The sequence below is a fragment of the Xylaria bambusicola genome, assembly GCF_022495145.1.
Source record: "Xylaria bambusicola strain CBS 139988 unplaced genomic scaffold F5B22scaffold_17, whole genome shotgun sequence".
Classification (NCBI taxonomy): domain Eukaryota; kingdom Fungi; phylum Ascomycota; class Sordariomycetes; order Xylariales; family Xylariaceae; genus Xylaria; species Xylaria bambusicola.
This window is the reverse complement of record NW_025953570.1, coordinates 88,373-113,841: the sequence shown is the minus strand read 5'-3', so window position 1 is coordinate 113,841 and position 25,469 is coordinate 88,373. Positions and strand designations below refer to the sequence as shown.

Genomic DNA, 25,469 nt, shown 5'->3' with positions numbered 1-25,469 from the left:
GATCTTACAGAGGTAATATCGTCGCTTCGCGGGGAAGCGGCGTATAGTACAAGGGAGATACTCCCAGAGTGCGTGTAGTAGAATGGTGATAATGGGACTTTGGAATTACGCACAGCTAGATGCTGTGCATTCGTCGTCGGAGTGGGAGAAACAAAGCAAGACTCGCCTAGAATGCAGGCTTGTTTCCTCCATTAAGCCGGTATGTAGCAGCACCCGTACTTATATTAGGGCTGAGCATCGATGGTCCTTGCCGCTCATCGCCCGCAGACGTGACTGAGGAAAGAGAATTGAGAGAGACTGTTGATGTGCTGTTCATTGTGTTGGTTCGAGACATATTTAAGCCTCCCATCGAGATCAGGGCGTCAGCCCGTTCAAAGACGTTCCCGGAAAAAACACTAGCAAAGGAGCCGCTCTGTGGTGTTGATGGAACTGTTGCTTGAACTGCAGGACCTAGAGCGGCACTTTGCGGTGTCATTGGCAACTGCATCTGCGTGCCTGTAGAGCTTGATGAATAGTGGCTCGGCGAGTAGTGATTCGAGGTTTCGGAGTAATGCCCAGCCCGTCGTAGAAGATTTCCCCAGGGTGATGCCATTATCAAGTTGCTAGTTTCCTTGATACTGATTTGGATAGGTCGAAGCCGGCCCTTAACTTCCACCGACAGGTTAACCTGGTCCATGGTTTGCTTCAGCTTATTTCCAAACTCAGCCCAAGAGTCAATAAAACTCTTGCAAAGACTCCAGAAAATGGCGTCGGTTCGAATTCCTGGCTCTTTCAGTTTGATCAGAGACAGTCGCCTCTTGAGCATTTCAGTCTCTCTGATAGCAATCGTACACTTTGTGATCAATGCCTTCCAGGCATGGACTATACTATCGGGGCATCGCTGAATTTCTGCAGCGCGCTTACCATTGCTGAACTGCACGTTCAAGCTAGGTAATGTGCGCATAACTAAATCCGTGGATTTTTGGAGAGATAGGAAAATCTTTTCAAACTGACGCTCTTCTGCTGGGAAATCTGTTGGATACCGCGGATCAGTACTCGAGGAAGCAAAGGACTCGCCGGACCTGGGTGTAGCCGCCATTATTTGAGCAGTTCGATTACTGTTGTGGAGGGAGTGCATTGCAACACCAGTTGCAACTCTAAGATTGCTGGGGTTGTGCACAAATGTACCCATCCGCGATCTAGCACCGAAACCGGGACGCCCAGCAGTTGGGGTGGCGGAGTTATCACGAGAGTGTGGTTTGATTGTGTCGTCCAATCCTGGCCACCGGGCACTGTAACTGGGAACGTATCCCGTAGTCCCCCTCGAAGCTTCATAAGCAGAGACACGGAGCTCCATGATGCTATTATACAGTAATAACATCATCGTACGGATATATCGTGGGTCGCCGTTATCAACTATAGTGTCCATGTTCCCCACTAGGAGGGCACAAATATGGCTATACGCATTAATTAAAGTGACGACAGCCCGTTGGACATTCTCCCGCGACGCGTAACCCCCACTGTCAAGAGCAATCTCGTGCTTCTGGATCTCCTGTTCTAACTCTTCAACGTGAACGTTTGTATTATAGAAGACCAACTCAAGACTCGAGCGTTTCGCCGTGCCATCGCTTGTCAATCGAGTAAAGAGCTGGATTTGGGGGTGTATTTGAAAGATTGCATAGAGAATGCCCTTGGCAGACTCGAGAATGGGATCAAATATTTTGGATTCGCGTCGCTGTTCCGGTAATACAGAGAGGCGCCGGACATAATTGGGCCGTTGAAGAAGTGGTTCAGGAGGAGCTGGACTACCTGGACTAGCAGTGGAGGGATTTGGGTTTATAGTTCCGGTCATAGATGAGCCGTGGCTGAGCCCACGGTAGTGACTGAACCGGTTGTTCGCTTGACCTTCGTCTAACGTCCCAAGCTCACTTGGCTTCCTCGACATGATGCCCATCCGCCGATTTCGGTCTGACGGGCGCTCAGATCGACCTCCCTGTAATACTGTCTCGCTATTGGATCGCACACGTTCGTTGGGATTTCCAATTGTAAGAGGCATGACGGTTGGCCGCCTGATAGCCGTGTTCTGCTGAGACATACCCCGTGCATGTGATCGTGATGGTATGGGAGGTGGTCGAGGCACAGCAGGGGACCGGAGGTCAGTAACATCACTTCCATTGACTCGAATTGGAAACCGTCCGCTAGTCACCCGTTTTATGGGCATCCGTGGCGTATCAATGTTTTCCGTGAAGTCATCACCACCATTCTCGGTATGATTTTCTCTTTCACTTAAACTCTGAGCATGTAGTCTCAGGAACTTTTTGATTTGCGCAGTGACTGTAACCTCAGCCACCTCCCGTTCCTTCAAATAACCATCGTTTGGTGGACTGCTGGCTTGAACCTGCAGTACTTCTTTAGGAGGGAATGTAATGTTGTTGCCATCTAACTTTAGTGCTTGTAGAGACAACATGTCCGCCAGGCAGAGTGGAAGCTCTTCTATTAAGTTCTGTTGCACAGAAAGCACTTTGAGCGAAGTTAATCTTACAATGTCTCTTGGAAGAACTTGGATCTTGTTGCGGCCTAAATCCAATATTTCTAGCGACTTGAGGTCACATAGCTGGAAAAGGACGTATTAATTTACATGTCTGTCTGCGGGAAAGGTGACACTTACTGCAAGTGGGAACTCTTCGATACGATTATTCCTTACGTTGAGATACCGAAGAGAAGTACATTCCGAAAATCTCGCCGGGAAAGTAGTTAGCTTGTTATGAGATAGAGCCAATCTGTACGCAATTAGAACATAATCCAAATGCGAAATGAGCATGTAGATGGGTGACTAACCGCTCCAGCTCATTTTTAATTACGTCCACCACTTCCTCTGGCAAGACCTGAATATTCAGCCGACTAAGATCGATGGTAACGCCAGGCTTCAATTCGTTGCTCACGCCACTCGCTTCAGCTGCCTGACTTTCGTTGTCCTGAAGAGCGGCTTTCATTTTCTCCCGAGCATAGCTGATGACTTGATGTGCCGACATGGGGGCGGATGCGGACAACGTCGCGCCCGAACTAGAATGAGACACATGGTATTTCTCGGGAATGGGCGGCGGCGGAGGGGGGGGAGGCATGTTGAAAGTCGGAAGAGGAATTCGTCGTACGCCTTGGGCTGGATTTATCGGGAGCCCTCTCGATGAGGACGGGTGAGGATGGACGATAGCTGCGGCCATGCTGGCCGAAGCAGTGTTCATGGCGTGATTGCCCACTCAGGTGGTCGAGTGTTGAGTGATACGCACAGGGCGGGACAGACACGGCCGATCGTTTCAGGGCTATGCTGGCGTGCGGTTCGGAATCTGCGGATCTCCAATTCTTCTGTCTATGCGAGAGGAGCAGGAGGCTAATTGAAGATTCGGGATTAGACGGGTGGTTTTGACATTCGATATTCTCGTTGCCTGAGGGAGAAACGAAGCGCACCTTTGGGTGCGAAAAGTAAGTGCAGAATTGCGGCGCAGGTTAAGAAGAAGCAGTTGGGAAACAGAAGTCGGCGGGCGATCCGATAGGACTGGCTTCGACACGCCACGACACGACACGACACAGTAGCGGCAGGATGTGATGAAATGGGAAGCGAGAGAGTGTTTCAACGCCAGGGCTTGGCGTCGTCTCCGACTGTCAAGCTGCGAGGTCGAAACAACGTAGCGACGACGCTTGGGGTTGAGCTCCAGGGAGCGGCGATGTGGTATTGGACTAATTATTAATGAACATAAGTACAGTAGGTAGGTATGCAATGGGTCACAGACAGACAGGCAGGGCCGGGAGTGTGTTTGTCAATCAGTCAATCAGTTGCTTGGGTAGGATGGCCTTGATCAAATCGCATCTCCTTGGCAGCTGATGGGACAGACTGGGGCAAACCGTGAGACGGGTAGGATGATGTGAGGTGCAACGTGCGATTCCTGACAAGGGAATCTCAGTGTTGAAGGAATAATCTGTTTGTCATGACCTTCTCTTGTCTTTTCTTGCCTTTTCTTTCCTCTTTTTCTTATTTTCTTTCGACCCGGGTGGTACTTGACCTACATACATAGTACATACCTACCAACCCAAGGGTAGATTGTTGAAGGGATCTTTTGTCAGGACAGGTGCTACACCACACACTAGCGCGGGCGCTTTCACAGAAGCTACCTAGGTGCGCTACTGGGGTGTGACTAGGTAGGTATTCAGGGTGCTTCGGTACTTTCAGCTTGGTAGTATTTCCACTGCATTCAAATGTACCTCCATATAGTGCGGTTCATCAGGGGGGAGGGGGTGCGGTGTGTGACAGCAGAGCTATGGTAAGAACCTTGAAAAGATGGATAGGGGAACAACCCTTGCACTGAGCGAATCAGGGCAAGGGTTGCTACTCTAGGTAGGTACCTATTGTAGCTACTGCTAACCGTTACAGAGGCCATTGTGCTACCTGCCGCTCACCTACCTGTACTACCGTCGCAGCATAGGAACATTTAGGTACCTACTACCCACCTACATAAGTACTTACAGTAGGTACTTCTTGGTTGTGACGCGTGAGGTCTTAGAATATATATATATATATATATCTGAGCTGGTATTATAACTACGTACATGAAGAGATCTCGGGAACTCTTCCACCCTGACACGTCCGTCTACCACAGAAAGAATAGAAATGTGGAATTCAGCCCCCTTCTATGCTGGGGGATGATGCCATGGGATGGGCAACGCTGCTTGAGCTGCGCCTGGGAGCTGAGAGGGCTGTGGCAAACAAGTCGGCCATGGATCGGCTTGAAAACGCGAACGACAGGCAGGTACCCGTCTTGAGGCGTGAATATATCAGTGAGGGCCGTAAGTATGATACGCAAAGTACAACTGCAGTCTATTGAACCTCCCCAGTCTCGCCAAGTCAGATGCGTGCCGCCATCTTTTTCTTTTCTGCTGTACTACGTACTTGCCCGCACTATTCCCACCGCCTACCACCTGCATCTGACCTGCACTTTGACAAGTACACAATACCTAGTAGGGACATGTACTAGAAGAAACCTACCTATTCTACTTAGGTACCCTTTGTGGATATGCGCTATAAAGGGTATTAACTCCACTAAAGCAAATTTACCTACTTAAGGGACTGTAGTGGTGCAGGGTCGTTCTCTTCCACGCGACAGCGGAGAAAACAGGTATTTTACAGGCGGCAGATTAGCATCAATTTACTTATGAGGAAGTGGGAGATTCATATTGAACAGCAAGCTGTTGTCGACACTTGACTACCAACACTGGTCTCTGTCCGGCTCAAAGAAACATTGAAGCCTACTTCGTACCCAAAGAAGCTACGAACGACGCCAAAACCTGCAGAAAAGCTGGGGTTGCTTCCGATAGGCACGCTTCTACATGTAGAAAAAAAACTCAATTGGGTTTAAACATTGCACCGGTGCTTGCGCCCAGTAGTAGTCGCGTTCTGGCGCGTTCTAGTCAGGTAATCAACGCGATCGCTTCACTACCCGTTCAAACTAGGGACTTACCAGGGCTAGGTACAAATCCATAGAAGCTCACATCCTCACCTGTATTTTCATTAGTTAGGTGTTGTTGAGATGGTCTGCCTTGCAAGTCACAGGTGAAATCAATAGGTACTAGGTAGGTACCTAATCTTACGAAGTAGAGTATGTACCCTTGTCCACATCGACGACTTGTCTGCAAAAACTCACCATGATAGCACCAGCACCACATAAAGGAATCTTTGAAATAACGATGGGCTGGTTGGAAGTCACGCGCTCGAATGCTAAGGACCGACTTATCTCACAAGCACCCATGCTATTAATGTATATGAGCAGAAAGACTCTTGAAAAGGACACAGCGTGGTATTCAAGATGCCTAGTCTAGTGAGGTCCAACTCATTCATCATCCCAGATCTCGATTTTACCTTACGTCGCCAATTCAACAAGACCAGCTTTCGCCCATTTCAAAGAGAGATTATTCAGGCTACTCTGGATGGCCATGATGTGTAGGTCATCATCACGTTCTATTTACTTCTTTCTTCCTCTCTCCCTTCAGCTATGTCATGGATATTATGACCCTCGCCGGGTTGAATCAGATCTTGGTATTATATGAAATCGGGCTCAGAACGACAATGACTGACGGTTAGCCATGCAGGTTCGTACAGGCTGCAACTTCGTTTGGGAAGAGTCTCTGCTTTCAACTCCCTGCGGTTGTAGATCATGGAAGTGAGTTTCTCTAGATGGAACTCCGATAGCCCGATAGCTGACTTAAATAGTCACGGTTGTTGTGTCGCCTTTACTGAGTTTGATGATGAATCAAGTAGAGGCTTTACGAGCTGCCGGCATCAACGCCAACTCGTTAAACAGTAATACACCTCTCGCGGAAAGGGATCGCATCCTCAGTGACCTAAAAACCGGACACCCCACCACCCGGCTCCTTTATGTTACTCCTGAGCTATGTGCAACGGATCGCTTTCGAGATCGACTTCATATCGTCTACGAACAGCGAGAATTAGCCCGCATTGCCATTGACGAGGCGCACTGCATCTCCGAATGGGGCCATGACTTTCGAAAAGACTTTAAGCGGCTATCTTGGTTCAGGGAATCATTCCCTGAGGTGCCCATCATGTGTCTCACGGCTACAGCCAACGACCAGGTCCGCAATGATGTATTGCAAACCCTAGGCCTAAATTCAGAACCAGAGCGCCTAAAATCATTCACCATGACCGCATATCGACCAAACCTTCATTTCGAAATTCGCTATACATGTGATGAGGATGACCATCGGTTAGAAGATTTCCTGAAATGGATTCGGGGAGTGTATGAGCGAAGAGCGCAGGAACCTCGAAAGACGGAGCTAGCGGCACTCGAAGAAAGACCTGATAATGTCCCTGGAATTATTTACACCATATCGCGCGATGAATGCCAGAACCTTGCCGCTCAACTCCGCCAGGAAGGCATCGGTGCACAGCCATTCCACGCAAAACTATCCAAGGAGGTCAAAGAACAAACCCTAGCGAAATGGGTATCGAACGAGCCCGGCTTCGACGTAATCGTAGCTACAACAGCATTCGGCATGGGAATTGACAAGGACAATGTACGTTTCGTCGTGCACTGGAGACTTCCCAAGTCCTTCGAGGGATACTATCAGGAAGCAGGCAGGGCCGGGCGGGATGGCAACGCGTCCTACTGCTTTCTATATTACAGTCGCGAAGACAGAGATCGGGTTTGTAATCTGATTATGCGCGACCGCGAGTCTAAGAGCTCAAACTGGGAAGCGAGAGCTTCAAGTGTGAGGGCATTGGCCGAGTACTGTGAGAATATCACGACTTGCCGTCACAAGCTGATCTGCAACTACTTTGGAGAAAGCGACACCCCGGTGTGTGACTATGCATGTGATTATCACAAGGATAGTGCAGACCTTCAGCGCCGATTCATGCGTGGCCTTGCGAGTGAGGAGTGGGTCAGCACACAACGGCAGGAAGGCCTCTTGGATGCAGACTGGGATGAATGATCGATACCCCTATGGCACCATGTTTTTGCCTATGAAATCACACTGCGCTGTCTGCTGCAAGTGAAGATAAGTCTGAATCATGACAAGTTATGAGCCTACCACTTCCTGCTATTAGCCATGCACGTGGAACGGATGTAATCGAATTGGGCAAGTCGTTGAAGATCCTGACATGCAAGACAATGCTTTAACATGAACCGTCTGCCAATCGGCCATCTTTGCATTGACCCCGCAATGTGCCACGAGCTCCAAATCTGAGCTTCAACTCCAATCGCTTCAACCATCTACTTTTTAGCAGCTTCCCATTTCTGACGGTTGTTTCACCCCATCTAACCGAGTCGTTTCATTGTTGAACTTCCTCATAAGCTTGTTTCGTTCCCACCTTCGCCCCACGATATTGTTCGCTTGACGTGAAACACCCATTTCATCGCTACGGTCGAATATAAATGTCGGACCCCGCACCGGTCAACCCGGGGGTCGCTTCACCTCCTCCACCGGTGCCTAGTTCCGAGGAAGGCCGGGGCTCTTCGAAGACAACATCGCCACTAGACGACCATGTATCTTCTTCTTCAGCTATGACTCCAGTCGGCAGCTCATCGTGTCCGCCCCCACCCTCGCTACCCTCTTCCACCTCCAAGGCCCCACCGTCGGTGTCCGGGTCGCGAACCACTGCTACCTCACCACCGACCACGGTGAGCGGCGGACTAGGGCCAGTTCTACTCCATGGAGCGGGGCCAGCGCCCGGCGCCGCGAGCATTGCGACCATGTCTCTGAACCCCGAGATGCCCTCCCGCGACTCGCAGCTGCACGTCGCCGAGGCACGCGCGGCGCTGATCGCGTCCATGTCCAATATGCTCGACAGCGAGCTGCAGTCGCGCGCGTCGGTCTTGCACGCCAACGCCACCGTACTGACGCGTCAAGAGCAAGACGTCGCGAGGGCAACGGAGGCGCTGCGCAAAGAGAACGACAAGCTTGCCAAGGTGGCCAAGGATGCCGGGCGCAAGATCAAGGAGCTCGGCAACGTCCAGAACTGGGCCGAGGTGCTCGAGAGGGACTTTTTAGTCTTGGAGGAGACTATGCGGCTGGTGAGGAACGGTGGCGCGGACAGTGAGGACGACGAGAGTAATTGTAGCGAATGCAGTCGCTCGGCAAGCTATTCGTCGGGCAGCGAGAGCGAAGGGGGGAGAAGTGGCAGTCGCACTAGATCTGGCAGTCTAGCGGGCAGTCGCAAGATCAGCGTAAGTGACCTGGGTGAGCGAAAGGGAGCCGGCGAGGAGAAAAGTCCTTCTATCACCAATAGCAAAAAGGAGAAGGGGAAAGGACTGGATGAAGAAGGGGCTAGCTCTACTGCGGAAGAGAGGAGCACTGCTAGTCTGACCTCCAGTTTACGGGATCCCGCCGCGAACGGTACCGTTTCCCTCGACGAAGCTTTCCTGGAAAGCCTGACTGAGGCTTTGGCTACCGACCTGCGCGTAGGATCCACGGTGACAAAGCAGGGTACATCATGAAACTCTAGAACGAGGTAGGGCTTGGGAGAGCAAGGCGTTATGAAGAGGATGCAACAGGTCAGATTTGATGACTTTACGGCTTAACAGGCTTCGCGGCGCATGGCACTTTTCTGGCAGGGGTACATTATTTTATTTGTTTGTTTTGCTTCTTTGTGCTATGTATATTCTAGGTGCAAGTCATCTGGGGGATCTATTCCCTATCTAAGATTGAGAATGACAGCTTTGTTACTTCGTTTCTTAATATATCTCCACACTCCCATTTCAAACCTTCTAGATTTGCGAACGGAGTTGAATTATGCGGATGTAGCTCCGAATTAAACGTGAAATCCCCTTTACAAAAGACCAGGCAGCATGACGGATCGCTTCTTCTTGTACTTGTCGCCAAACTGCTTGCGGTAGGCCTTCTCCTTGCCCCAACCCCAGATGTACATATAGTACGAGCCAATTGTGATGAAAACAACGAGAGTCGGCGAGCGCGTGATCATGATGATACCGATCCACGCAATGATCTCGAACATGTAGTTAGGGCACGTCACGAGGCTGAAGCCCAACCCATTGGGGATCTTACGCGCCGTCTCGCCGGGTTTGCGAAGGCTCGAGAGATACCAGTGGACGTGGGCGTTGCACAGCTCGCCAAAGACGTACAGCGCAAGACCGATGACGTCGAGGGGCGAGGAGAGGAAAGGCCCTGCTTGCGCCGTCGGGGAGAAGGGCGCGTAGATCTCGAGCGCACCGAGCAGGCCAGCGAACACCCAGTAGAAGAACGAGTTTCGCACGATGAAGTTTGCGGGCATCGTGTTCGCGCTGAACTTGTGCACGAAGAGGACCTCGAGCTCCCGCTTGACGAAGTGCGCCATGATCATGACGAAGGTCGCCTGCTGCACGGACGTGAGCGAGCCCGTCAACGCGGCCGGCGCGGGCGCGGGCACGTAGTCCTTGACGACGGAGTAAATGGCGGGATACAGATGGTTGCGGACGGCGACGAAGAAGGGGTGGAAGATGAGGGGTCCGAAGTATTCGCATAGGTATACGAGTTTCCAAGAGATCTGCGGACCTACAGTTCACCCAAATCCGGTCGTTAGTTTTCGTGCGTCATTGCATTAGTAGGATTCTGTGCCGCGAAAAAAAAAACGTACCGAGGTCCTTGACTATCATCTCCCCGTTCTTGATGACGGGCTCCTGGTCCCGTAGCAAGGCATTGCGATCCTTGATGGTCTTCTTGGTGACCGGGTCGAAGATGCCAATTCGGTTGAAGTCGGAGGTGCCTGTCAATTGGGCAATCTGCTTCTTGGTGGCCTCGATTGTCGCGTCGTCGGCGATCTCGAGGGTGGCCGGGAGTCTTTTCAGACCTTTGGGGGACCGGTTGGTGAGTTTAAGGGTGAATCCCATCTTTCGATTTCCCTTTTTGCCTTTTCAATGGTCGAATACGGCACCCAATTAATATGACAAATAATGGAATTCGCTCTCAACAATGGCAATGGCGAGAGATACTAAGAGGGGATGAATAGATGATAGAGAAAGCTTGTCCGGAGATTTTTCGAAAGTATACCGGGCTTGCAAGCTTAAGCTTTCCGGGGTCCGCGGCCACGGCATCGCTTTTCTTTTCTAGAAATTTGTTGAGCACAACACTCCCCGCTATTCACGGCAGCTAAGGCTAGGTAGGGTTGATCTGTAGGGATCTATTTCACATTATTGGCCGGATTGGCTTGTGATGCTCCACCCCCATTGTAGACAGAAACGTCGTCGTCCCAGTTCAGGATATTTGTCTGATGTGAACTTCACCAAGCATGGTCGAGCTGCTCAATTCACGGTCCATTGACGTGTTCAAGGACCCCAAAGTTAAGATGATACTGCAGGAAGGCTCCTAGTTCTTAGGGAAAATAATGGTTCATTGGTATACATATATGGATACAGGCTGTCAACTCAATGTTCTTGTTTAGTCCACTTGATTAAGCACATGTCAAGGGAGCTTCTTTATGACGATACTTTAATGTTGGTGTAGTGTACGGGGTAGGAGTAAGTAAATAAAATAAATGTTAGGTCTGCCCAGGTACTTTATGGTGTTGATAAGATATAGAGATATGATGCATTAGCGCATATATTCGCAGTGTATAATAGATAACAATGTATTTAAAGGCAATAAGAAATAATCAAGCACAAGTCGTCCCGCGGCGGGCCGGTCATCAGCACCGCAACCTAAAGCAACAACAGCCTGATTGCCTCAATCTAGAGAACGAGTTCAACACCAGACTCGCAGAATGCAGATAAATCAATGCTATTCAAGTCATAGCTAGCCTTCAATGGGTTCACAGAAGGATCCTCAGTAGTAGTACATCACGGATTCCATTTGTCCGAGCAATGCCGCCGCCGAACACCCCTGAGGAGGGCCTGGTCTCGACATCCACGAGCCTACCCATCCGGCCTTTGATCCGAGGCGCGTTCTCACTACCCGTCGTCGACCTCAAGGCACTCGAGTATGAGGGCGACGTCGACGAGAATCTCATATGCCCGATATGTCGCTTGCCACTAGTGTCACCTACCATTACAAACTGTGACCATGTCTTCTGTCAAACGTGCATCGTTCAGGCGCACATCCTAAACCCCGTCTGTCCAGTCGACCGCCTGCCACTGAAGCTCGCTACCGAGACCCGAACCGCTCCTAAAATCATTCATAATCAGCTCGATAATCTTCTCGTCCGATGTCCAAATCGGCCGCGCGGCTGCAATCTTGTAGTGACTAGGGCTCTTGTTGAAAATCATGTCACGCGCTATTGTGAAAAGACATCCGTACCTTGCCCACACCCCGCCTGCGACAAGACAGTAGCTCGGAAAGACTCTGGGAAAGGCTGCCTACACTATGACGTTAAATGCGAGTATTGCGATCATGTATACGAGAAAGCCGACTTGGAAGAGCACCAAGACAGTCAATGTGCAAACAGAAAGAAGAACTGTGAGCTATGTGCAGCCGAGTTTGTCCGCCACAAACAAGATGAACATCTAAAAGAGTGCCTAGAAGTAGAAACACCTTGCAAGTTTGCGCCGTTTGGCTGCATATCTCGGGTAAGACGCAAAGAACTTGACGAACACGCTCGACTCTGCGAATACAGGGTGGTCGGGCCCGTAGGAGAGCAGCTGGCTGAACTTCGGGCGGGATTCAAGGCTCTTCAAGAAAAAGACCAATTGAAGGAGCGTCGCATCAAGTTCCTCGAGAATAAAGGATTCTCCATGCCTACTGCAAATGCGTCAGATGGGATCACAGATCTAAGCTTGCCGGAGAACCCAGCATCTCCAGACGCCGCCCCCTATGAATCTAGGGACCAGTATTTTCTATCATTATTCGAGACGATGGAAGCCAAAGTCGAACGTCTATCTTCTGCCCTCAGCGAAGTCGAGGGCCGGCATTCTGTGATGCTCTTCAACGAAACTTTGCCGATCAAGGACCAACTTACAGAGATCCGTAGTACACTCGGGGTCCTTGGAATGCATGTGCGATGGTTGATGAATTTCAGGTTACAGGAGAGGGGAAGGGTTGGAACAACCTCACCAACTATGACTGGTGCTTTGACTGGATCCCAAGACACCAATAGCGTTCCAACCCTACCTCGGCGTCTTAGTGACAATCTACGCGAACACCCGCCACGGTTGTAGAAGTGAATCAACTGCTTCGCATTCCAGGTGTCCAAGACTCTCATCCCGAGAGTTCGGATTTCGAGCAAATACTGCGGGTCCCGCGGAAGCCATTGCGTCTCTGTCAGTTCCTGATACCCATCAGATGACAACACTATTCTTAGGAAATCATACAGAAGCAATCACATGATGAAATATTCTGGTGGCTAGTTCGCAATAGCCCATTGAGCCTGGCCTCGACGCAGCGGTAACTAGTCCGGCATCATTCAACGGGTATTCCACAGTCATCTAGAACCCCAACGAGGTGCACTTCATGTGCCTGGGTACCATCAATATTGGTTTCTAGAAGATGCGCCTTGAACACGAACTCAGTAGTCAGTAGAGAAAATAGAACTCAAAGTTCCCGCAAATATCTCACTGAGACAGTAAGTTCGTCTTATATCTTCATTATCCTTCGTGCATTTCAATAATCTCCGTTACCCCTATACTCCCTATCAACGACTAATTTATAGTTTTATCAAGGTTGCTCATTATCCCATAAGTAGTTAACAGATAGCCGAAACCTAAAGGGCCCGCCATTATCCAGATCTATGTCAATCTTAACATCTTAAGACAGACTAGTTTTCATACAGCACTACAACATTCATCAAGATGCTGTGGGAACGGTAGAACGGCACACGATTGTACGTAGTTCGTTCTGACTGAGGCTGCTGGTGTATACGAACGGTTGAGGGGAAAGCACAAGCTGTTCCTGAGGAAAAGAACAAGAGTATTTTTATTAGTTCACAAGTCAAATCTCTACATTAAGGCACTGCCATGCCGAGTATAATGCAAGGTTGGCGGAATTTCACAACCGCACAGGATATGTTAGAAAAAGGTGGAGAGTTGATGTCGGGGAAACCGTCGTGATTCCCATCCTTAAAGTCTCTTCGAGGACTGTATTGGCTATTTTATGATGCAATGGGCGTCAACCTCTTCGTTTGATAGGAATGCGGCTGCACATATACTGAAAGGAGGGTTGTTTCAAGCCGATCTGTGGCTCACTCAGGGGGTGAAGAGTGCCAATTATCAACCATGCCTCAATCGAAGGGGACATTAGTTCAGCGGCAGCTGTAACACGGTCAAGATCGCTTTTAAATCATGTAATTATTATAACCTCGGACATGAGAGTTATCAAGGACAACGCATTCCTACGGGGTGTCATGACCCTACTAAAGTGCCGTGAATACGGAGATAGCATGTAAATAGCATCTTAGTATAGAGGGAAGCGTCGTCGCTGCTATATATCAGCGGGCAAGCGCTTATTCAATGCGGTTACTTCAACTAGATGCTGTCGCTTGTTTACTATGTGCCGGGTCCCTCAGTGGTTCTACAAGTCTAGAGCCAATCCGTCTCCTCTGGATCTATGAAAGGACCCTGCCAGGGCAAGAACTTCGGCTTGGCGTTCATCAAGCGCCGCGACACCCGCTCGTTCCGGCCTAATTGAGTTTCTTTAGATCGGTAGCCACCCCTCACAAACAATAGTGCTCCATCGGCCGTCTCGGTCACAAGCTCCGGCTCATAAAGTTCAATAATGAAGCAACCCCATCGATATAGGACATCAAAACTCTTCAGACTCTGCCCAACAAGCAACTGCCAGCTCCTCATGTCATGTCCGTAGAGCGTCTCCTCGCAGAGCAAGATATCATGTAAAAGTCCCATGCTTAACCCTGACTCGGGAAGCTCAACCTGTAAGTAAGAAACCGGAGGCCCTTCTTCTCTTAGAAAGTGCTTGACTATGTCCAGATGTCTTATGCGCGGAGCTACCCCAAACGTCGGGCTTAATCCACGCCACGACGCCTCGGGTCGTAGATATGCCTCTCGAGATACGCCCGCAGCCCATAAGACACGCCAGAACAGCAATGTCGCGTCGCGGTCGAGCGCCAGCACCCGGTAACGGTAGCGTTCAACTTCTGTGGAGGAGTACACGGAATCGAAGAGGCCTTTGAATTTAGCCTGGAGTAATGGGTTGATTTCCTCTTGAGACCAAGGATTTCCGGGGTAAAGCTGAGTCGCAATTGGTGAAGCGCTGCGTAGAACTGCATCTTGAATTATGTCCCGAAATCTCTTGCTCACGCGCTGTGCGAGGATTGTGGCTTGTAGGTCAATCGCGCCGAGAAAGCGGAGGATTAGGATTAAGGTCTCGGTTGGGAGATCTTGAAGGACTGCCATGGTAGGTATTCCTTTTCAAGATTTATACCGAATTGTTACTCCCGCCGTCTTGATCACACCAAGAATATAAGATTTGGGGATTGTGGTTGAGGAGACCATGATGGATCCAGAAGGTGGTGGGGTAGTCAAATGTTAATACTTAGGTATACCGTCAGCCCGCCAATATCCTTATAACAAGGGCAGGATTACGGGGCTTGGAATCTAGGTTAGGCAATTCAGATATAATGAACAACTAGGACTGCATAAGTCCTTGCCCAACCAACTCCTCTCGGCTGTTGGTGGCTTGACTTGACTCTATATACAACTGGTCTGCCAGCCCTGATCGCCTAGGTCTTATTGGCTTGTTTCATGAAGCGAAGTCTGTATAACCTCACTTTCCAACATTGCCCAACATTGCCCAATATTGTCTAATATTCCCTGTATGTCTTTGAAGATCATGAACAGCCTGCAATGGCCTTTCGTATGGCCGAAGTGCAAGGGGAACTGCATGTTCCGCTTGTACGCGTGTAGCACCCTCCTTTCAATACCAGGCGAGATCGCAATATAATGGCGCTACAACTTCAACCCTATCGCTACCACCCGCTCTCCTCCTCCGCTCAGACCCGTATTCTTGTACTTGAGCCCTCATCTGATGTCTTTGCGCCTCTGAGCTGCATGTTGGAAGAGCTCCGAATAGAGTCGGACAAAGGCTTCCAAGCGCTCTCCTATACATGGGGCGAGCCCAACTTTACAGGGACGTTGATCGTGAACAGAACCCATTTTCTGCGCATAACGCCGAACCTTCGAGACGCTCTTCATCGCTTCCGTCTTCCATTTAACTCACGCCGTTTGTGGGTTGACGCAGTATGCATTAACCAGCAAGACGAAGAGGAAAAGGGGAGGCAGATCCCGTTCATGGATGTGATATACCGCGGTGCATCGGCTGTACTCGTCTGGCTCGGAAACTACCCGGCGCAAGCGGCATGTTTAGCGAGCATCGAAGCCTATCTGCGTCTCCTGGGCAAAAAGCGCGAACCAAGCAGCAGCGAAAGGCACCAAGCAGACACCGAGCTACTCACGTCTCTTTCGTCCTTGTTCCAGCTCCCATGGTTCAGTCGACGCTGGATAGTGCAGGAAGTTGTCCTCAACCCAGACGTTCTGATGTGCTGTTGTGATAAAGAACTTTCCTGGGTGCGAATGGCGAGTCGCCTCGAATCGATAAGCGACCCGCCGGCCGGCTTTAAGCCGTTGGAAAGTATGCTAGCTATGACTAGGCTATGGAAGCGGGGGTTGTTCAACAGAAATGCGGTCGAGAAGACTGGAATATTCGATCTCCTCGAGGCTTTCGACCACTTCCAGTGCTGTGACGATAGAGATCGACTGTTCGCCCTTGGAGGACTGGCAAATGATGTTCACATGGGGCCTAACGCTCCGTCGCAGCTTTTACCGCTGCCCGTAGACTATACTATTAGTACAGAGTCTCTGTACACGAGATTCTGCGCAGACATAATAGAGCACGCCGACAAGGAGATGAAGCATCAAATGCTGGCGTCCGGGTTAGCTCGTTGCCGAAACAGTCAAAATGAAAGTAGTCTGCCGTCATGGGTCCCGGATTGGCGAGTATCTGCGATAAGAAAGCCATTCTTCCAATACAAAGACACTAAGTTGTTGGACTTAGAATATAAATCTAACAGCCTATTGTTACGTGGTCCGCTGACTCAAGACGCAACAGCCAGAGTCTCTGAAGTATTTGAATCACTACCAACTCATGCATTATCCCCCCAGGAGGTGACTTGTTGGCTTCGGGCTGCTGGGACCCTCTGGTTGAGCAAATATCCAAAAGACGGGCTAGAGCCGTATTCGGATTTCGTTCAGACGTGTGCTGAAGACATCGGCCAACGATTCCATCGTTGTGAGATCATTCGTATGATCTCTTGGGTCATGTCGACTAACCATTTTGACTTGTTGGGTATAGATGATCATGTCTCTGCTTTGACAGAGATGGGGAATGTCTTCAAGGGAAGATCGGTATTTTACTATCGGTCGGATTTCATCAGAAACCCAGCTTTCGGCTTTGGGCCTGATAATATACAAGTGGGGGATGCGCTTCTGGGTGTCATTCCGCCCAATTGGCGCATAGATTCACTCCCAGCTGTGTTTGTCTTGCGAGATTTCCCACATCACTCATCTCGACTCGTTGGTGACGCTAAAATAGTGCGCTCTTTGGAGCGACACGGCGGGGACTGGTATTCGCCGAGGAGTGGTATTTGCCGAGGAGTGGTATTCGCCGATGAGTGGTATTCGCCGCCGACAACGAAATACATCAACTAATCTGATGTTCTCGTGAGAATTTGTATGTCACTCTTAAAGCCTCTTGCTCGATTTTGTGTTAAGTGAAGGGGGCAAGTTAAAGAATAGAGAAAGTGAAAAGTCGTTGGTTTGCCGAATTCGAAGCTACTGTGTTTTCTGTGTTCACTTTTAAAGTATTGTGGTCTATACACACCATGACCCAACTGACCTATCTAATGGGGACATATCTCCCAATATCTACTTAGAAAACTAGCTTCTTTAGAGAGCTAGGCAGTTATCTCTAAGGCAGTTTCCATGATAAACGGGCATGATTGTAAAATTCATTGTTTGTATTCGGAAAACTCCTGTAAGGAGTTACCATACCTCCTTCCGGCGTTGTCATGTAAACGAAGGTATTAAAATACCACATAGTTGCCCTTTATCATCTGACTTGGCCTGGCTGGTTCAGTGTAGCCCTTTCAAGCGCATATTAAGGCAGGTACACATCCTGGTACACACATGTGAGGTGGCATATCTAGTAACAGAGTACCTCATAGAGTCCTTGGGAGTAGAAGCGCGGTAAACCGAGTACTTTAGTCCAGTATATTCTTGTTGCTCGAGGATGTGACTTAGAAACCCAAGTGTATCTCCCTAGAAAGTACAACATCCATCTACTCCTATACACTTTGTTTCAATATCTATCTACATCTTGCATGTCTTTGATACCGACATTCTATCTCCAACCAGCGTATCCTTACATCTACAGGTACATACTAGCCTGGTTTATTCTCTGCATCTCTCTCTACACATTTGCTTCTATTACCTATAGCAAATTCATGCAGTTGCGAACCTAATGTACCTTGCACAACATGTCTAGACCCGAATTCCAAAGGCCCGTTTACTAAGTGCGTCGTTTTTTCCGGATATGACGTTGGAAGAGCTTCGGGAGTTGCTATGATCCGGTAGGCATCACATATTCCAACTTTTTTTTTTTTTCTTTTTTTTCCCTCTCTCCAACTTTAACTAACTTGCGCTGGTCAGGAGCGCGCAGGCCCATGAACGAACCCCAGTTTTCGAATGAACCTATTCAGGACATTTCAATGAAGGAATTTCGCAATGGATTGGGTGAGGGTTAAGAAGAGAAGTGCGCAAAAAGGGCTATCATCCTGGAAAAGATGTTTGCTATAGATTGATCGTAGTAGTCTGCGAAGAAGGCAAAGAAGCCTAGGCGTGTTAGCATCACAGAAGATAGCACCTGCACCATGAATACAGGAAATAGAATGTTTCTCACTTATGTGTACACGTAATAATCAATCTAAGTGAAGTGACTCGATCTGTCAGGGTATTCTCATGCACCGAAATGTGATCGCCCAAACATCACAAGCTTATGTAATTCATTCACAGCGTAGGAGGTATCCTATTCGAGCTTGAAGCAATAATTGGAATATTGAGTCAAGTGTTCTCGAATGTATATTTTGTAGTGCCAGCAAAGATAAGACGTCCAAAATATGTTTATCAAGAAGCTCACCAAATCCTACAAGCGCTGAGCGAATTGGATTGAATTCCCGAGTGTTTTGTTTGCCAGCCTTGCACAGGGCTAGGAAGTTGCGACCAACAATCTTATATAGAAGTACCTAACCGCAAATGAGACACACTCTATGCCTTATAGCCACCTAAGATCATCGCGTCATGTAAATGAAGCATACCTCTCCCAAGCCCAATGTCAGTCCCCGTGATACGATGTCTACGAAATCATAGGACAATACCCATCTCAGCTTAAAAGAGCCCTGCTTCCGTCATCGCGATTTATCATATAACCTAGCGTCTCAAACAGGAGACATCCTCACCGCCCACTCCACCACCATCGCGAAGCATTATCAAAACTTCTTCATGAAGAGCCATCAGCCGTTCATATAACCCGTCATATATGCCCCCTTACGCGGATTAGCCTTCAAGGTTTTCACACTGAGAGCTCAGCTGGTATCTAAGAAACGGCATTGGCAACCTAGCCAGTAATGTGTGGTATATCATCACGAACCCAGCCTCTTCGAATCATATTATCTAACGCGCCGCACAACCAACGACGACAAACACACAAGACAAAAATAAGCATCAAGGGGACCTGTTTACTACCTGAAACGAACATCAATATGAAGCAGCAAAAGGTCTCGATACACGCTGATATCATCCATCATTCCTCACGACAAGTAGCAAGTAATAAACATACCATATAAAAAGCTTCAACCACCAAGACCGAAACACTCAATCTACATCCAGTCTCACTAATCAAATCTCAATCCTAGTCAGAACAAATTAACTTCATCTTCCATATATTTAAATCGGGGCGAGAGAGAGAGAGAGAGACGCGAACTGAAGTTATCCAATGACTACCGAACCGGTATTCCAAACTAGCTAGCTAGCTAACTAGGTACGACACAGTGCTCACTCACTCGCAGCATAACATAAAGGGGACTCGATCCATCCGGTCAAAGATCCTCAACCCTTGCTCAGCAACATCTTTTGGTGACACGCTAAATACTCTTATCTTGAGAATATTGAGGATGCGTAAAAAAATTATATGAGTTGTCAGCTAGATAGATAGATGGAGCAACAGATAAAATAGATAGAAAAAAAAAGCCAGTCCTGTCGGGACAACGCCGGGTGCCAACTTTGCATATCAGCACACAAATGAGCCAATACATCCAATATACACAGAGAAAGATAAAAACAACACGAAGGCTCATCTCTAGGTCTCATGGCTGCTGGAAACAAGAAAGGTATTTCATATTCCATCCAAAAGCAAAACCCCTTCAGCACAGCGGAAAGCGTGCCGAATTTACCTCGCACCGCCAAAAGCACTGATACGAGCACCTGAGGCCCGATGAAGCAAGCTGTGCTTGCTCATGACCGTAGGCTCCTGAGGAACTCCCTCACCCTCACTTCGATCAGCTAGGTCATCTTCGTCATCCTCTACGATTTTTGTGGGAATCTCAGCTGAGACATTCCATTGCTGGCTTGTTCGTTCCGGTGTCGTCATTGTCGAGGCATACGACATGGAAGTGCTGCTGCGGTTGGGGATCAAATCCGGCGTAGGGGGGACGCTGGAGTATCGTCCAGAAGGATGGAGCAGGCTGTCCTCTCCGGCCTCTGAGGCGGAAGCTGAGTTATCGTGGCTATCCTCATCATGTGTACCTGAGAGCTTGCTGGTACGGCGGGAGAGCCTAGGTGAGCGACGCTCGCCTTCAGCATCGTGAGCAAGCTGCAGGCCCTCCACGGCAGCCTGACACTGCTCAGCAATATTTCTAATAATATGAGCAATAGCATCAGTCTTATCCTTGAGATGACGGTCCGCTACATCCTTGAAGCTGGCAGCGGATATGCGCTTCTGAGCCCGGCTTGGGGTACCAAGGCGACCTGGAAAAAAAGTGAGCATTTATTGTTATTGTGACGTGGATAAGATGGCTTACCATTAGACTCGACCTCTTCGCCCTCCTCATCGTCGAAGCTCTCTCCAAGTTCGCTCATCATCTCATCAGGGGTCGTGAGAGAACGAACGAGGTGTTCCATATGATGCGACTGACCTCCAATCAGGCTGCGTAGGTGCAGAACCACGCGTCGGGCTTCATCTCGCTGCCGGACCATGGTGGCATTTGTCTGTTGGAGCGCGGCCAGCTCCTTCTTGTTCCTCTTGCGCTCACGCTCAAGCTCCTCGGCAATTTCTTGCTGCAACACGAGCGCTTCAAGAGCGTCATCGCGCTGCTTCTCGGTGCCAGTCAAACGGACAGCAAGGCGAGCATTATCATCCTTCTGCTGATCGACAAGACCGACCAATCTGCGATTCTCTCGCTTATGGGTCTCAATCTTTGTCTTGAGATCTTGCGTTTCCTTGGTGAGTTGCTCGGCAAAAGCCTCAAACTTAAGGAACTAAAATGTGTGTCAGCAGACGCGAACAAAGCACAAAGATGACCGAACTGACCTGTTGCTTCCAGTTCTCAAGCTCTTCCACCAGGTAGTTGTTTCGCTTGGTAACCTTGGCGAGTTCCGTATCCATGCGACCCTTTAGGTTGATGAAGTCTTGCCATGCTTCCATAGCATCTCGCGAGTACTGATTGCGTTCCCTAACAATTTCGTTGAGATGTCTCATTGACACCTTAGTCATGAGTGGCTTCTTCACCGAGCCCCCGAAAACAGCCTTCAACCCGGTGTTGCGTCCCTAAAGATATATTGTCAAAACTTGGCATCAACAGCTTTTACTCGACAAACAACATACCATCTTTTCACAAACGTGATCCATCACGGCCATAACAGCGTCTTGGTTCCACCACTCAGGGTCTTGAATTGACTCAACTTCGCCACGCATAACAATGATCTGCCCAGCAGGAACAAGCTTCCCGCCTCCATAAGCAGATCGCAGGTGCTGCGGGACGCCAGAGGGAGTGACATCACCATTCAACGCATTGGTCAACCGAGTGACGAACTTGTTTCGCTGGCTGGGACTCAAAGCAGTAGGTGGGCTTGATGTGAGAACAAAGTTGCGATCAAGATCAACAACAAGCGCATCGGTGGGCGCAGTGAAAAGCGTCCGGCATTCCGCTGTAATACCAAGGATATATGGTCCAGGTTCCTGGACAAGATCCGTCGCGTGACGAGCATGGACAACAGGTACGTACAAGCCGCTCCACTCGTAAACTCGGACACAGAAACGAACGGTTTCGGCCGCGGCAGTCAGCATCGCAGGGTAATGACTGACAAAAATTATCCGTCTTGTGGGTGACATGGCTGCTTCAACCACGCCTACAATGTTCGGAATTGACAAGCAACTCCAGAGCGGCCACATAGCGAAATTCTGGAAGCCAGTAGGCGATGAAGGAAATTGGTAACATAAAGCATAATCCTTCATATCAATCCGTACCAAGTCGTTCAATCGCGGTGCCGGAAAGCTGAGAATTCGAGAAACCTCTTCGGCGTGGAAAAGATTAGTTGCCTTATTCCAGTGAATCCACATCCCTCTCAAATAGTCTCCAAGCAGGTTGTATAGAGGATACCGGGAGAGGAAAGACAAGCAGTAGGGGATCCAGTAGGTCTCATCCGGGTTGTCGTAGAAATCGGTTTCGGTGCGCTTGCGGAGGTCGCGAATCGTCTCAGCTCGTTTTTCGTCGGCGCGCGACCACACACGCAAGCATATTCCGTAAAGCGTGTGAGAGGAGTCCTGTTGAAGCACAAAAGCGTGGTGGACGCAGTGAGGCTGACTACGGCCGGTGCAAATCTCGACATCGTGAGGGAAGCAAGCCTACACCAACATTAGTACGATCATGAAGTACGTGGGTAGTATTGGGGTTACCATACGCGCATAGCAGCATGCAGGGCCCTAGCGATATCGTTGTCCTGTTCCAGTCTCGGACTGCTACCAAGAATTTCTGGCAACCAAAACTGACCGACAGCGCCCTTCATATGGCCGATCTTGCCTTGGGTCGGAGCAGGCGCTTTTACCCACTGAGAGGGTTCACGGCCGACACCACATACCATGTAGGCATGAGTGAGGGTCTTGGGAGTCCGCTGCTGCGGTTTGCCATTGAGAGTGCCGGGAATGGGTTGAGTTATGCGTGAGTGAAGAGACGACGTCCGGCTAGGAATAATGAGGTTGTTATCGCCTTGGTCACGAGTCACAGGTCGACCTTCGCGGTCGCGGGTGCCCGGCCGCGTAAACGAAGAATGGGCATTAAGTGAGGGTGCCATGGTCGCTGGGGATTGTTGCTGATCCAGTCTCCTTGGTGAGGTAAAAGTCACTTCACACAGAATCTGTGCGAGCTTAGTCGGCACCAGCCGTGTAATGAAATGAAGCCGTGAGTCGGCAGTGAATTAGTGATATGTGAATTCGAATTCGATTAATTATGCCAATGGTTGGTTATGGCCGCCCTTCTTCGAACCTCTAGGCCTAACACGCACGCGGGAAGACACAGAACATGACGATGGGGTTGGCTGAGCGAGTGGCAGTCGTTTCCAAGAACCGGCAAAGAAAGAAGCTTCAGACTTGCTGCAGCTCTTTCGAGGAACCGAGAGAAGGGTTAGAAGGGGAGAAAGGGGTGGATCAACAGTGACAGAAGGAGAGGGTATGGTGTGTGAGGGAGAGGGAGAGAGGTGTGAATACCCGGGCTATAGTGGATGCCAGGAAGAGTGAAGGGACGGGGGTCTGACTGCTATACTACGGCAATGATGTTCAATAAGGGAGTGTGCGCCGAGTCGAAATGACGAAGATAAGGAGGCAAGGATTATCAGAAGACAACGTCGACTCCAACGCAGCGTGCCTAGTGTCCGTGAACGCGACTTGTTGTTGGTTGAGTTCTCGCTGCGAGGGTGGAAATGGGGAAACGAGTGCGGGCGAAGAAGAAGCTTTCCTGGTGCTGGAGCTGGAGCTGCTGCTGGTCCCACGATGTTACTAACAGCAGGATGTCGGTACCTCTCTTGCTCAGCCGGGTGACGAATGCCTTGGGGGGGGAATTGCAGGATACAGGTACTGCCTAGGTACTGGTAGCGTTACTTAGGTCTCGTTAGGTCTCGGGTGATCTGCACCGTGAGAAATGAGTACTTCGTATGACCGCGACACTACCAGCTTCAAAATACACCAAGTACTGTCATCTACTACCTAATGTACACTCCATCGTACGGATCACTAAATAAGTACATCGCCCACTCCAACGAACAACGACGGAGGCTTCACCACGGCAGAAAGGGATAAGAGGTGGTACACTACACAATATCTAGCGTGGGCCTACACGTAATGTACATACCAGCCGGTACACTAGGTACAAGCAATTCGCCCGTTGCGGCGACTGCGAGCAGGGATGAGGGCAGAGAGAACAGGCACAGGACAGTTCAACTTCAACTTTCTGATTCATGATACGCGCAGGGGCCTGCGCCGGGGAAGAGGGTTGCAACATGCTCTGTGCTCGAGCTACGCTAGCGTCGCCTGGTAATGGAGCCAAGCCCCGATGAGAATTGGCTTGCACACCCACTCCAAGCAGCATCGAACCAAGGTAGACCTGTCCAAGTGGTCTCCAGGCCAGTACCGGCACCGCGGAATCGATGGATAGAGCGTGTCGTCTCGTACCGCCATTGGGCCCTTTGGAAACAATGAATAAATGCAGGAGTTGCAGCGCATATATCACTGACGCGAGCCATGGACTCCACCAGATTGCAAGTCGCTGCACCCACGGACGACCTGCATTATTACTTATGCCCACTGGATGGAGGATGTACGAGATGTGGACACACACGCACGCTCGAGCATCACCAAGGGGTGGAGGGGAGGGTCCAGTGCTGGGGCCCGGAAACGCTAATGCAGGGCGCTGGGAAATCCCTGCACGCGAGAAATTTCGGAAGAGTCCAGGCTCTGGCCAATCAGCCAGCTGCCTGTTAGATTGCATCTGCTGTCTGCTTTCCACGATGGGAAAGGGAAAGGGGGTCGGCCCAACGTTACGATTATACTACTGTATGTAGTCAGATTTTGCGCTGGTTTGATGGCGACGATATCACTACACTAACGTCTATCTGAAGCAACGGACTCTTGACAGATGACAGGGAGTGTACAATTTAGTGTATGTTTAGTTTGGCGTTCGCTATGTCCAGCTTGTGTTCTACTTGTCAAAAAGTATGATAGCGACGGAACCACCCGCGGGGTTGGAATCTACTTATCTAGGTACCTATATATTGCTCGTAGAACCATACCTACACTTTCACGGGCGTCCGGTGAGACCATCATCGGGCGTTGGCCATCTTGGTGGTCTGCATTCATTCATTCATCACCATCATCAAGGCCTGGTTTATTCTATGCGCTGATGTCTCTACATAAGTAGTAGAGACCTTGCTATGTAGAGACCCTGAACTGATTGATGGGCTAAGACAAGCATTGGATAAGGTTGCTGACTGGTCGAGACTCGCCTGTTCAATATGGTCCAATGTGGCCACTATCATACTTTATTTCAGGCTCACATGCTCCCGTCCATCCCTCACATCATCATCATCATCGAATGCCTAGGTAGGTCGAGTAATTATACCGGTATACTGTATGTAGGTAGTCATCCCAGTAATATCACGCAAAACCGGGTGTAAAAGCAGAAGATCGCGGGCCGTTACATTACCACCAGCCGCAACTATTCTTGATGCTTTGAAAAATGGGATACGTATCGCTTAAATGATGCATTCTTTTCCCCGTCATTGCTGTTTGTTTCCCGTATCAGTGTACTGTATTATGAGCTGTTCCTTGTCCCTGTCAGTCAGTGTTCGCACCCGATGCCTTGTCCTCCAAGCTTCTGACCAATATCCTGGGGCCGTTTGGCTATATACTGGGTATTATTGCAGTACCCTGACAGCACAAAAAAAGGG

At 49.6% G+C, this 25,469-nt stretch overlaps 8 protein-coding genes across 8 annotated transcripts; 4 read left to right on the top strand and 4 right to left on the bottom strand.

Moving 5' to 3' along the window:
* Positions 1 to 37: 37 nt before the first annotated feature.
* F5B22DRAFT_115103 (RAM signaling pathway protein) lies at positions 38 to 3,365 on the bottom strand. Its single transcript, XM_047968820.1, has 3 exons — positions 2,818 to 3,365; positions 2,648 to 2,759; positions 38 to 2,593 (listed from the first exon to the last, which is right to left on the bottom strand). Exons 1-3 carry the CDS (start codon positions 3,219 to 3,221, stop codon positions 167 to 169), a joined length of 2,943 nt encoding a protein of 980 aa, XP_047831358.1. The 5' UTR covers positions 3,222 to 3,365; the 3' UTR covers positions 38 to 166.
* A 2,659-nt stretch (positions 3,366 to 6,024) lies between these two features.
* On the top strand, positions 6,025 to 7,698 carry F5B22DRAFT_115078 (RecQ family ATP-dependent DNA helicase). The gene has a single exon (XM_047968819.1). The coding sequence runs from the start codon at positions 6,271 to 6,273 to the stop codon at positions 7,474 to 7,476; it is 1,206 nt and encodes a 401-aa protein (XP_047831357.1). The 5' UTR covers positions 6,025 to 6,270; the 3' UTR covers positions 7,477 to 7,698.
* F5B22DRAFT_115065 (uncharacterized protein) lies at positions 7,699 to 9,147 on the top strand. Its single transcript, XM_047968817.1, has one exon. The coding sequence runs from the start codon at positions 7,920 to 7,922 to the stop codon at positions 8,979 to 8,981; it is 1,062 nt and encodes a 353-aa protein (XP_047831356.1). The 5' UTR covers positions 7,699 to 7,919; the 3' UTR covers positions 8,982 to 9,147.
* A 102-nt stretch (positions 9,148 to 9,249) lies between these two features.
* F5B22DRAFT_115071 (3-oxo-5-alpha-steroid 4-dehydrogenase-domain-containing protein) lies at positions 9,250 to 10,669 on the bottom strand. Its single transcript, XM_047968818.1, has 2 exons — positions 10,118 to 10,669; positions 9,250 to 10,035 (listed from the first exon to the last, which is right to left on the bottom strand). The coding sequence occupies exons 1-2, from the start codon at positions 10,368 to 10,370 to the stop codon at positions 9,314 to 9,316; spliced, it is 975 nt and encodes a 324-aa protein (XP_047831355.1). The 5' UTR covers positions 10,371 to 10,669; the 3' UTR covers positions 9,250 to 9,313.
* Positions 10,670 to 13,904: 3,235 nt separating this feature from the next.
* On the bottom strand, positions 13,905 to 15,004 carry F5B22DRAFT_603856 (uncharacterized protein). Its single transcript, XM_047974772.1, has one exon. It carries the CDS (start codon positions 14,817 to 14,819, stop codon positions 13,986 to 13,988), a length of 834 nt encoding a protein of 277 aa, XP_047831354.1. The 5' UTR covers positions 14,820 to 15,004; the 3' UTR covers positions 13,905 to 13,985.
* Positions 15,005 to 15,225: 221 nt separating this feature from the next.
* On the top strand, positions 15,226 to 17,413 carry F5B22DRAFT_603852 (heterokaryon incompatibility protein-domain-containing protein). Its single transcript, XM_047974771.1, has one exon. It carries the CDS (start codon positions 15,366 to 15,368, stop codon positions 17,127 to 17,129), a length of 1,764 nt encoding a protein of 587 aa, XP_047831353.1. The 5' UTR covers positions 15,226 to 15,365; the 3' UTR covers positions 17,130 to 17,413.
* A 2,209-nt stretch (positions 17,414 to 19,622) lies between these two features.
* F5B22DRAFT_115002 (AEX-3 domain protein) lies at positions 19,623 to 23,077 on the bottom strand. The gene is made up of 5 exons (XM_047968816.1): positions 22,434 to 23,077; positions 21,358 to 22,377; positions 21,064 to 21,300; positions 20,555 to 21,011; positions 19,623 to 20,501 (listed from the first exon to the last, which is right to left on the bottom strand). The coding sequence occupies exons 1-5, from the start codon at positions 22,821 to 22,823 to the stop codon at positions 19,924 to 19,926; spliced, it is 2,682 nt and encodes an 893-aa protein (XP_047831352.1). The 5' UTR covers positions 22,824 to 23,077; the 3' UTR covers positions 19,623 to 19,923.
* A 1,256-nt stretch (positions 23,078 to 24,333) lies between these two features.
* Positions 24,334 to 25,065, top strand: F5B22DRAFT_603849 (uncharacterized protein; the record flags this gene model as incomplete). The annotated part of the gene is made up of 1 exon (XM_047974770.1): positions 24,334 to 25,065. A coding segment is annotated over exon 1 (278 nt), but the record flags the coding sequence as incomplete, so codon positions are not given.
* Between the last annotated feature and the right edge of the window lie 404 nt (positions 25,066 to 25,469).

Coding starts and splice junctions, on each gene's coding strand:
- F5B22DRAFT_603852 (XM_047974771.1), top strand. CDS start 15,366: ATGGCGCTACAACTTCAACCCTATCGCTACCACCCGCTCTCCTCCTCC.
- F5B22DRAFT_115002 (XM_047968816.1), bottom strand. CDS start 22,823: ATGGCACCCTCACTTAATGCCCATTCTTCGTTTACGCGGCCGGGCACC. Junction 21,301..21,357: donor ATCACGTTTGTGAAAAGATG/GTATGTTGTTTG, acceptor ATATATCTTTAG/GGACGCAACACCGGGTTGAA. Junction 20,502..20,554: donor CGAAGAGGTCGAGTCTAATG/GTAAGCCATCTT, acceptor CTTTTTTTCCAG/GTCGCCTTGGTACCCCAAGC.
- F5B22DRAFT_115071 (XM_047968818.1), bottom strand. CDS start 10,370: ATGGGATTCACCCTTAAACTCACCAACCGGTCCCCCAAAGGTCTGAAA. Junction 10,036..10,117: donor GATGATAGTCAAGGACCTCG/GTACGTTTTTTT, acceptor GGTGAACTGTAG/GTCCGCAGATCTCTTGGAAA.
- F5B22DRAFT_115103 (XM_047968820.1), bottom strand. CDS start 3,221: ATGAACACTGCTTCGGCCAGCATGGCCGCAGCTATCGTCCATCCTCAC. Junction 2,760..2,817: donor ATTAAAAATGAGCTGGAGCG/GTTAGTCACCCA, acceptor AATTGCGTACAG/ATTGGCTCTATCTCATAACA. Junction 2,594..2,647: donor TCGAAGAGTTCCCACTTGCA/GTAAGTGTCACC, acceptor GTCCTTTTCCAG/CTATGTGACCTCAAGTCGCT.
- F5B22DRAFT_603856 (XM_047974772.1), bottom strand. CDS start 14,819: ATGGCAGTCCTTCAAGATCTCCCAACCGAGACCTTAATCCTAATCCTC.
- F5B22DRAFT_115078 (XM_047968819.1), top strand. CDS start 6,271: ATGATGAATCAAGTAGAGGCTTTACGAGCTGCCGGCATCAACGCCAAC.
- F5B22DRAFT_115065 (XM_047968817.1), top strand. CDS start 7,920: ATGTCGGACCCCGCACCGGTCAACCCGGGGGTCGCTTCACCTCCTCCA.